Raw genomic sequence first — 12,262 nt, 5'->3', positions numbered from 1 at the left:
GTAAATGTATTTAACATGGCACTAAGTATGATTGTTATTCAAATCAAAATTATGTTCAATTCTTTGAAATGTTTAAGTGATCAGTTCAGTGCACCGGCACTAACTCTACAGTTTCTCTCTATTGCAAAAGACGAAGAATTGAATAGCAAAGCACAACATTTATCAATACAGTACGTTGAAGACTTAACAGAAGATTTCTCATTTCAGTTACAGTGCTTCAAAAGTGCATTAAAAACGACATAAAAGACAAAACGTCAGTTCGAGAATTGGCACAGCTCTTGCTAATCGAAAATTACGCTTTAGAGTCAAGTATATCAGAGTTTGCACTGCTTTCATTTTATTTCTCTCTCTGCCTGTAACTGTTGCGTCAGCTGAGCGATCCTTTTCAAAATTAAAATTAATAACAACATATTTACGTAGTATTATGTCACAAGCACGATTAATAGTGGACTCAGTATTTCAAGTATCGGGTGTGAGAGAACACAAAGAACTGACGTGAGTGAAGTAGTGGAAACTTTTGCCTCAAACAATACTACTGGGTGTCCATTTTGAAGTGTGTCATGACGTCACTGTTGTGAGTCAGCAATTTGAAGCGAGTTTCAGCTTTTATGTCAGAGAAGTTGCCTATTATTCAAGGCTTTCAATCTGAACTTAACATGTACGGTATAACTTGAACGTCGTAGCAACAGATGGCGGTCTGTACGCTACCATAACCTCTTTCGAACTGTGTTTTGCGCGGGCAAGTAGTACGCAGAGTATTTGTTATCATCGGTTGCGTACGGCAACATTCCACAACACAAATTAAATGCTCCGTGTCCATGTTGACCGTCGAAGTTAATGTCAACAAATACGTAAGTAATCGTCTTGACCCTCTCCCCATATCCCGATAGTAAGAAAAAAAACTCACCTCAGTACTCTTTCCAAACAGTTCACATTCCTGCCACTACAGGCGTTACCGTACGTATCGGTACGTACTCTTCAGAATGAACGCCGTACTTGCTAGGCAACTTCTCTGGCACATAGGTAATACGCCTCTGCGGAAGTGTAGGAAGATTGAATTCTCTAGGCTCATCGGCTAGCCACATGACGATATACAGTGAGTCATGACACAATTTGAACTGAACACCCAGTAGACGTCTTTGACGCTTCCAATGACCTTTAAGGATTCTACATATTACAGTGTGCCAGATTTTGGAGGTCAGCGATGTATCTAGGAAATAATACTACTTTAGTGCCTAATTTGCTACTACTGCAGCTGCTGCTGCTACCGGTAATAATAATACAGGCAAATTTTAATGCCTCCGAGTTTCTGTCATCCCATCAAATTTGATATGTATTTCTCGCAGTCGAAGACATGCTACTGAACCCATATGGTTGAACATGAATCGTTCTGTTAGGGAACCCAAATTAAACTTTGCAGGGGGTTCCAACCTTTCTCCGTTACGCCACTGCGTGTAGAAAAAGGGTCCCGTAAACGAAATCATCCGTATGGAATCAGTTGGACCCTCTAAGCTGGCGAGATGGGTGTGGCAAAACATCCATGACATAAAATGGCCGCCGGAACCCAGTTTTCGTGAAAATAGATAAACTTCCAAATTACATCGAAATTGAAACGCTGAAAGGATACAAAGGTGGAAAAGGACACAACAGGAAAATTAAGAAGAGTTTTATTTCCAAAATAGTAGTATTGTAGAAGAAGGATCCAGTTCTGTTATTTTCATATTATCCTTAAATAATTTCGAACAATCACATAAATGGTAAAATTATATCACATCTTCTTGGGAGTGCTTTCAGTGTATGAAGGGGTGAGAATGAGACAGTCCAAAGCCATACTTTTTACAAAAATAGTCTTTTTTGCGAGTTTATTTCTTACACATATGGGGAAGCTAGGCCTACTATTAAAATACTATAAAATTTACACAAATGATGTAGGTATACGCTGAAGAAATTATTATACCGCACCTAATATCATTGGACTTTTAATACGTTCTCCTGTAAAATGTTGTGTGTGTGTGTGTGTGTGTGATTTAGGATTATATCTTTCCCACCCCTTCATATGACGTTAAAGAATTAACTTTGTGTCACAATTAATATTAGGATATTTCGTTCCTCCTGTAAAATTTTAAAATGACAAGTTTGGGGCCGTCTTTGAATAACCGTTTTACTTCTCTCCTAGCGCTGCAGTTTATGACTATACACCAGGCCTTTCCAACCTGGAGCTCGCGAGCACCATGGTGCTCTTTTAATGGAATTAATTGGTGCTCTCGTTATGCGAGTAAAGAGAATAATATGGCTGCTCGCGAGGAACTTCAATTGATAGATTTTCAATCCTTCTTAGCGCTGAAATATTTGTTTTAAAATTTAAAATTCATAGCCTTTGGGGGCGGGCGGGGGGGGGGAGGCAGAACATACAAAAAGATTCCAAATAATGCGGATTATTCCTTTCAAATGTCTGGCTACATTAGGGTCAACCAATCTATTGGAAAAAAAATTCTCACTTATGAAATACCTCAAGAACAAAACACGATCACGATTAACTGAATATGCAAGACTGTTTCTCCTTGAACATCGCTAAAATTGTGAGTAGCATTCAAATTCAAGGTTATCATTACCCTGGTGAGTGTTTTAAAAATGTATTTGCTTTTTTATTTATATATTCTTATATGAATATCTTCATTGAATAATCAATGACTATAAAGGCTGATTCACAATAAACCGGGAACGGAAACGACAACGAGAACGGAAATAATGTTAAAATATAGTTAATTGTGAATGCTGACATTTAAATACATTTATTTTAACAATATTTCCGTTATCGTTCTTGTTGTAGTTTTCGTTACCGATTTATTGTGAACCAGTCTTAAGTAGCCATACTGTAAATATCTATTAATTTGAGAAAAATTCGTTCTGTTATACCGGGAATCAGCTGTGCGCGCTGAGCGCTCCTGATAATACAATACAATGGACGAGTTCGGCCGGCACCGTGGATCGTGTCCCGGTATGGAAAGAGCGCTCAGCGCGCACAGCTGAGAGGACCAGGATTTGATTCCCGGTGCCGGAACGAATTTTTCTCAAATTAATATTTATGTAAAGTCCTATTAAACCTATTCGATTTCATGGTGCTCGCTCCCTTTTTTTTCTCTCTTGTATGGAGGAGGGACCAGAAGGCTTGCACTGCATCCTGAAGCTTATTATGCTTCCCACTCCTATTCTGTGGATGATTGGGTAGTCTAACAGCCGCACTATTGTACAAGTACAGCACGCTGCACTGTGAACTGAACCCGGACTACGGTATTAATGATGATGATGATGATATGTGAATTAATGATGGCGAAATGAGACCGGGGTCCAACACCGAAAGTTACCCAGCAATTCTGCTTCAATTGGTTGAGGGGAAACCCCCCGGAAAAGAAACCCAACCAGGATTTGAACCCGGGCCCGCTCGTTTCACGGACAGACGCGTTAACCGTTATTCCACAGCGATGGACGCTCGTTCACTCAGTATCGCGTGTGGGTGGTGTTCACAGTCTTTAAAAGGTTGAGAAACCCTGCTTTACACTATAAATTTCTCCATGTCATACTGTATTAAAAAACCACCGAGGAAATTATTATGACTAAAATAGCATGGTAATTCTATTGCAACGCCTCTTTATCATAAGTGACTCTCACCCAAGTTACAGTACAATGTAATTTATTATAATTTTATTAACATTGTGGATATTATACGTGACACGATTTAATAAAGTAGCAGTAAACATACCGAATACTTCACTACGTTCTCAAGATTTTACTTACGATTTCATTGACATTTTATTATACTGGAACAAAAATATTATTTTTAACTTGTAGGCCTATGTTCTCCCAAGCTCAAAATTTACATCAGTTTTGACAGCTGCAACCTCTCGCTTAAACGAACCAAGTCGTTCGTAACAGTTCCGCTAGATAGCGGGGAACCATGTTGTCGTAGCCTCGCACGAGGCTCAGCTGATTTCGTTGTCTTTTCTTCATTTGGAGTTGTTCTTTGTATGTGTTGGAATTTAAGTGCAGCTTGTACAGGTTTAAGGCCATAATAATATAACATAATAGAAGTTGAAATGTCATAAAAATTAGTTATGTCACATAGATCAATACGTGCTTGTTAAATTAAGTATAAATATGTTGGCTGTACTGATATTCACTGCTTCAGTGATTCATAGACTGCTTTTAGTGAATGTGACCCAACCCTGATCATGCATGCTTACGTCCTGTGCGTCAAAAATATAAATGCGGGTTGAGTAACAGCACGTTTGTGCTCGTGCATTTTACTGGTATCCGTCTGCAATGTCCTAGCACAACGTATTGCATTCTAAATGCACGGTAATTAATAAATAGAGTCTGTGCATTGTGCACCTTGTTTTCATAGATTCATTCTACTCTAGTCGGCGCTTGCGAAGAACACTGCTGTCAAAGTATTGGAAAAGTGTTCCCCAATAGCAATATGACTTTGTTTATGCCCTTGCCAGTACTATTCAAAATTGGTAATTGACAGCAAATTTATATCCGCTTGTATCTGGGTAACAGTGGTATTTTTATATTTTATTTTCAGTTCTGCACCCCAAGATGAGAAATTGGATGCTGATCCCGCACTGTCATTCAGACACCACAGCAGTGACGACTCATGCCCGAAGGGATTGTCACGAGGATTTAAGAACAAATTAGTGAAGGGTATTGGTGTCGGTACATCTAAAGACGTCAGTCCCGGTTCGCCAAAGAGTAGAGCCAAGTTGCAGACAAGTAAGTCGTCCCCGAAGTTCGTGCGAAAAAGTGGAATAAGTCGGGAAAATAAAGGTGAAAGTGTTCATGAACATCAAAAAGCGAGAGAAGACAGTGTTCTACGATCGACATATGGTGAACATAAAATGCATGGAAGAGAAATGCTGAATAGTGATAATTATGTGTATGATACAGTAGCAGGGGATTCGGAAAATGTTCCCAAACAAGCGAAATTTTCAAACGTGAAAACTGACCACGCACCGTCCAAGGTACGGGGTCAGTCAGTTTCAGTGAAAACTTCCAGTAGTTCTGGCTATAATATGTCGAGAGCAACACCTGCTCCTCCATGTACTCTAGGGGGTGGAGGTCCAGGAAGCAGTATACCTAAACCCACAGCTGCTGTGAAAGGTACCAGCAAGCCAGCCAAAGAGGAACGCAATCAAGTGGCAAGTCCGATGAAACAGGTAGTTGTGCACAGGGAGGGGTTGCCCCGTCAAAAACATCTCGGTGCTCCTCGGGAGAGTGATATGGGTGGAAGCATTAGTGTGGCCCTAGTGTCCCCGATGCCCAGTGTGACGGCGAGTGAGAACAGTTCCAGCATGAGCGAATCCAGCTATTCCAACTCCACTGGACAGTCCAACTCCAATTCTTCAGACAGCAGCGTTATCTACAGACCCAGCTCAGAGAGTGGGAGCGAGATGGGCAAGCCTGTCTCCAGGAAGATTGAGACCACCTTCGATAGTTTGGATAAGGTATTTATTCTTCAAGGTTGTCGACACTGAATAGCCTATCTAATTTTAAAAAACATTCTAATTGTACTTTAATTGCAACATTTTTCCTGTTAAAATTTAATTTTTCTCATCTTCATAATGGTAGGCCTACCAAATCTGAATTAGTATTTTCTATACGATAGCCCATTGTAGCCTACTTATCAAGAGTGGCAGAACTGAATGTTTTCTTATTGAATAACAATCCGCTGGTAGTACAGAACAAAATATTTAACTTCTACATTGCTAAACTGGGGTACCTATACGTATATATATATATTTTATTTTAGTAGGTTATTTTACGACGCTTTATCAACAGCATAGGTTATTTAGCGTCTGAATGAGATGAAGGTGATAATGCCGGTGAAATGAGTCCGGGGTCCAGCACCGATAGTTACCCAGCATTTGCTCGTATGACTTGAGGGAAAACCCCGGAAAAAACCTCAACCAGGTAACTTGCCCCGACCGGGAATCGAACCCGGATCACCTGGTTTCGCGGCCAGACGTGCTAACCGTTACTCCACGGGTGTGGACTATACGTATCTGGAGGTTTAACTGGCGATCGTAGTACAGGCCCTTACTGTGTTATCGTTTGCAATTTAACTTACCTGGTTTTCTTATTGTGTTCATTTTCAATATCTGGAAACGATGCACGAGGAATATTTAAATGTTCATTGTAAAAAAATGGATCTCTAAGTTATTAGGGAAAAACATCGTCGGTTTACAAGGAACTCATTAAGTAAAAAATATTACTTCTGAGAAAAAGGCGTTTGAAAGTTCTTGACAAAACTGAATTCTCAAAATTTTTATTTTTAGTAGGCTAAGTTATTCATCTTTATATATAAGATATAGGCCTACCTATATATATTTTTTTTCATTTTCCGATTCTAAGTTCACACACATCCATTATGTACATTAAGCTTACAGGTATATACCTTTTTTTCAGAAGTAATATTTTTGACTTGATGTGTTTGCTTGTAAACTGACGACATGGGCTACCGGTAAGTTAATTTATTATGATTTACTCAAAATTGACACTGATTTTCAGACGTTTTTGTTGTTTACGATATTAAAGTGAGAACTGAAGTGGAATAGATTGTATTTCTCCAAAAATTATTGTTTGAGAGAATTAAAATATTAAATAGGCCAACTTAGAATTAGAGCAAGAAGTGACATAGCTACACCAATATGTATCGAGCTACACATAGGTACGCCACTTCATGCTTTAGGCCTACTACCCTATTTGAGCAGGCTTAGACAGACCGGTTTTGAGTGTGGTCAGCATTTAGCCCTGAGTGTTAAAAATATTTTATTTTTTTAATAGGGATGTTTGCAAAACGAGACCGTAGGTTGAGTGAAACAAACCATATGAACAAAATAAAATCATTTTAACATGTGTATTATACACTGTTTTAGGCAACCGTTCGTTCATGCTGGTACAGTATAAGAAACAATTCTCACAACTTCTCTACTGCTTTTATTATAATAGTGAAACTAACTCATTACAACCAGGTGGTGTTATAGCTCAGTGGTAGAGTTTTGGACTACAGATCGAGAGATTCCAATTAGCCTAACTTATTTTCTAATATTGCATTTAGGCTAATTGTTTCATAAAATTATCAGTACCTGTAAAATAGTTTTTGAAGCAAATTTGTTAACTTGTGTAACTAATTACATTTCTTAACCAAAAGGTAATTTTTAATAGTTGGCATGCAGTTGCTTGAACTGCTTTACACCATGATCAGTTGAGATTGCTGCCATGTAACACCTGTTGGAATACTATTGACAATTGGCGCAAATACGTGAAAGTCAGTGTTATAAGTACTTTTCGCACTAGTGTTAAAAATAGCTTTCGCACACTAAACTTACTGTGTAATAAGTTCATCTGTTTTTAACTCACTTGCCCAACATTAAAAGATCAACTTAAGATATTTTTCTCTCGTTTTGACAACTGATAATGCTACACTTGAAGACAAAGAAGTATGCCGAAAATTATTGTAATACGGAAACGATATAGGCTATCACAGATTTTGTTACCAGATTTTGAACGTGTAGTCATACAAACCTTCAGCAATATTTTACAATACCAATAGACTTATTTCAGTGACAGTTTTTCTTCAGAATGTGTGTTAATTTTTCATTGTTCATCACTCAAAATGTTAACAATTCAGTTTCATAAGGTATTGGTACAGTTATTTATTTAGTGGGTCCTCTGTTGTAGCTTAGTGCTAATTCTCCTGTCACTTAAAACTTCAAGAGTAGGCTAAACTTAATGCATGCGTCATTTGTATTACACTCTTTAACTTTTTTCCCTCTAGCCTCCTGGTTAATGTAAAATTATTAGTACCCATTCCTCAGTAATTCTACAAAAGAATTAGACCAAAGGAGGCACCATTTTTCTTTAACATTTGCGTACTGCGAATAGTATAGAATACTAAGCATGTGGTTTTACTTTCTGACACTCAATACTTCTACAGAATAACCTAGAAATATTCACCTGTTGTACAAAGTAATGAATGGATGTATCACTGCCATAATATTGTCCACATCAGACATCAGAACCAAAAGAGATTAAATTAAACATTTCATTACCTGTACTAGATGGTTCCGTTTCTGTCTCTCTTCTCTTCAATTTTCTGTTCATCTTCTGATGTTCTCCGTGTCTCAGTTTAATTGCAAATGTTTATTATAAATTACCTAATGACATACAGTAGACTCAATCCATCATTCTCTGGAAGCAGTGGCGGATACATTAACCATTTAGCCAACTTGGCACATGCTGAGGAAACATGTAATTTAGTAATTACTTAATGTTGTTGGAGAGGTTCAGGTGAAAATTGCTGGGTAGTGGGTGTTTGGAAGCCTGGATTGCATCAGCAAGAAAGCATATTTATAGTGCCCGTGAAGGTGGAAATTTCTCGACAGTGTGTGTTCGTGGGTCTGGACCACACCAGTAAGAAAGCATTTTAATGCCTGTGTAGGTAGGGATTATTGTTGTAACTTCGATATAGGCTAATTAACAATCGTTTTACATTTGAATAGTGATCCACTCACTTGTGTTGTCTGTTGTAGACATTATCACAGCAATATGTCCATTTCTTACTATGTAAGTTACAAGAAGTGAATAGCTCTAGGTTCATTATTTCTATCAATCTCTAGATACTTTGGAGCTTTCAAGTTACTTGCGTGAGCTTTCTGCTCTCTTCATTTCTTGCTTAGTTAAGCGTCAAGTTGGGGGAGTCCGGTGCTTCAGGGATTAGCGAGTTACAGCTCGCAAGGCCACCGGCCGCAATTATACTAAATACTAAAACTTGACGCTTAACTAAGCAAGAAATGAAGAGAGCAGAAAGCTCACGCAGGTTATTCTGTGGAAAGTATTGGGTGCTGGAAAGTAAAACTGCATGCTTAGTATGGACTCTGTAGTACTTATGTAACTGAAGGGGTGAGAATGAGATAGTCCACACTTTTACCAAAAACGGATTTTTGTGCGAGTTCATATCTTAGGCCTACTAGTAAAATATTATAAAATTTACTCAACAAATAACAGAAATATACGCTGAAGAAATTATGATACCGCACCTAGTAGTATTGGATTCTCAACTTTCAATAAGCTCTCCTGTAAAGTTTTGCCTTTGTGGCCTATATCATTCTCACTCCTTCAGTTGTTAACGAAAAAATGATGCCTCCTGTGGTGTAGTTCTGTGGAATTTCCGTTTCCTTTGTTTATTCATGTCTACATTGCTTTGGACTCAGAAGAAGAAAAACAAGGTATTAATGTGCCATAATAGAATCTGTTCAAATGAAGTAATGATAATACCTCTGTTAATGAGAAATTGAAGTGAGGTTTCCCCTTCACAATTATCATAATAGTGAAATGCATGAAATTAAATTTGAAGGTAATTTCCTAGTACCCGGTACTCATTACATAGGTCGTTTCTGTGTTTACACAGTGGTTCCTTTCTGAAAAAAAAAACGATAAAAATATTTTCTTTTGTCGGAAATAAACTACAACCTAAACTAACCTAACCTAAGAACACATAATTATAGATAACGAGTACCGGGTACTAGGAAACTACCAATGTGAAGAAATAATTTTTCACCTCATACAGTATCTAGAAAATTGTGGTATATTGAGATCATAAGTTTTTACATCATTCACAATTGCTCACAGTTCTTGGACCTTGTTTAGGTATGCCAACGATTTCACTTCACTATCTAATGAGGAATTGGTCATATTGTAATAGATTTGCATCATCATTTTAGGTGATTACTCAGGAGTCCCCACACGTACAGCCAAGAGAAACATCCTTTGGTGAAGAGGAAGCCACTATGAATGTTAAACCCATGCAGCCATTACTTCGGGGCTACACTGGAGGCTTGACATCATCTGGACCTAATATACACATGTCTTGCATGGGTAAGTCAGTGATTTATGGAATAGAAAATACTTTCAGCATATTAGGCCTAAATTTCATTTGTAACTTAAATGTTTGCTTTTGAGGAAACATTATGTTTCATATTTTCTGACCATCTGACATTTTGCTTTTAACCTGACAGAGGTCATGTGATTATTTATTACATGAGAGGTCGCACATGATGCTTTTAACCATGGGGGGGGGGGGCCTTTTTCTCTGCTTTCATAGTTATTTCACTTTTATCTTACCACTTTTTGAACCAGAGGCTAATTGTTTTTAATTTATTTTTCCTTTCATTTTATTTAATATAGGCCTAAAAGAAAAAAATATATATATGAATTTGTTACAAAAGTATTTGTTTCATAATAAATTTTAAAAGAATACACTAATATGATTTTGAGAGCATGCATCATGTTCGCTTCCTTCTGTGTTATTATCTTCCTTGTTGGATCCAAACCACAGGATGGTGACTTCTGGTTGCTTCACATGGAAACAACTGGCGATGAATAGCATCTTGTCTGCTTGTTTCATAAATCATAGAATTATTTCCTTCTCGTTCCACACTATCATTTAGTCTCCTTATTCTTTCTGCTTCTTCCTTGTAGGCCTACATTTCAATATTTTTACTGCATTACACTGCTTATAACATCTACTAAATACAATAATAACCGATAAGAAAACTGATTTCTACCATAGTATTAGCTTGCTAACCCCATTTTTCCTGCTGAAAAATTCTCCATTAAAACAGCTTTATTTGTGTTAAAATTGCCATTGTTATGATAAATTGATATCCAGGTGTGTTTTAATTCTCTACTATGTGTAATAACATCTATTCACAAAGTCACAATAATGGGAAGAAAGCATAATAAATTTAAAACATGTTAATTAATAAAATGTCAAAGGTCGCACAACGTGGAAATGACCAGGCTCTTATTGAACAAGAGTTTATGCCAAAGCCAAATCAATAATGGTACTTATTTTTATTGTTTCACACTCTAAGAAAAGTGGGGGAGAGGTACCGAAGACTGTAACATCCAATAAAAGAGAAACATCGTGTAATTCACCGAAATGTATAACTGCCCAGTTGAAAAACTCTGGTGGGTTAATTAGAAGTGCATGATATACAAGTGTTATTCAGTAAAACCAGGGGCGTATTTTTCGGGCTACCGGGGCTACCGGCGGTAGCCGAAGGAAATTACAAAAGAAAAAGTTTATAATATAACATAATGTAATAATTTTGGTATTATTAGTTTTACCATAGTAATTAAAATTAAAGTAATTGTTAGATATATTTTGTGTAATAATAGGGTCAGCGGTAGCCCAAACCCTTTAACCAGTATACGCCACTGAGTAAAACGAATTAATATGCCTACATTATTTATCATGTACAGAGAAGCTTGGTTCAAAAACACTCATTACTTCAGGTTAAGGACGCAGATTCTCCCAGCCTATAGGTATTCGTTGTTAAAATATTTTTTTTTTAATATATTTCACTGCATAATTGATTTTATGTCAGTTAATGAAACCAGAAACGTACGTTCAATGTATACCAGTTTCGAAGGGAGAAAAAAGCAGGGTCAGGAATGGGGTTGAGCGCTGTATGACTTGAGAAAGAGCACTGAGTATGAAATATGTGATTTTTTTGTGTAATTTTCTGACTATTCTCTGACAGCAGGAAAGATTATAAAGTGTTACAGTGAACAAACTGAATAAATTCATGCGAGATATAAATGGGTGTCCAGCAGAATATAGACATGAAACTTTGACTCTAGAAGTATGAAATGGATGTAATTATTTTTTCTCGTAAAATCTTCATGCATAAAATACAGGTCGTTGTAATCTATTTATTGTTTTTAACTAGTATCTTTCATCCAGTGCCTTGATTCTGTCTCATATCAATTCTTATTCTTTAATGCAAAGAACTCGTACAATACTTCAATATTTTGAAAATTTCGTCCACAAAGAGAGGGCCATGAATCTAAAGAGAGAATAATCTGAAGGATAATGTCAGGACCCTATGCCAGATACAATATGAATTTGATTCCATTTAGTTTTTGTGTAAACGGTAATTGAATGATATTTTTATTCGGTTATTTAATAACACAGTATCAACTACGAGGTTATTTAGTGTCTGTGGAATTAGTGATAGCAAGATGGTATTGTGGGAAGATGAGACTGAGGATTCTCCTTACAGTTGAGAAAAACCTCGGAAAAAATACAACCAGGTACTGTAATCAGACCAAGTGTGATGATTCAAATCCACACCTAAGTGCAGCATTGTGTGTTGTCTTTTTACAGTTGTACAGTAAAATCCCTCATAACCGGCAA

The 12,262-nt window shown here is 37.2% G+C and overlaps 1 protein-coding gene across 7 annotated transcripts in view; it reads left to right on the top strand.

Annotated features, from left to right (window-relative positions):
- sick (sickie) overlaps window positions 1-12,262 on the top strand; it is a 461,315-nt gene that overhangs the window by 269,702 nt on the left and 179,351 nt on the right. For all 7 annotated transcript variants that reach the window (XM_069838099.1, XM_069838098.1, XM_069838100.1 and 4 more), the window contains 2 exons: window positions 4,586-5,504; window positions 9,783-9,936. In XM_069838099.1, coding sequence (XP_069694200.1) covers window positions 4,586-5,504; window positions 9,783-9,936 — 1,073 coding nt within the window. The remainder of the gene's footprint in view (window positions 1-4,585; window positions 5,505-9,782; window positions 9,937-12,262) is intronic.

This window comes from Periplaneta americana, chromosome 10 (assembly GCF_040183065.1).
Source record: "Periplaneta americana isolate PAMFEO1 chromosome 10, P.americana_PAMFEO1_priV1, whole genome shotgun sequence".
In the NCBI taxonomy this organism is placed as follows: Eukaryota; Metazoa; Arthropoda; class Insecta; order Blattodea; family Blattidae; genus Periplaneta; species Periplaneta americana.
Note: the sequence above shows the minus strand (reverse complement) of the source record. Positions and strands in the feature narration are given on the sequence as shown.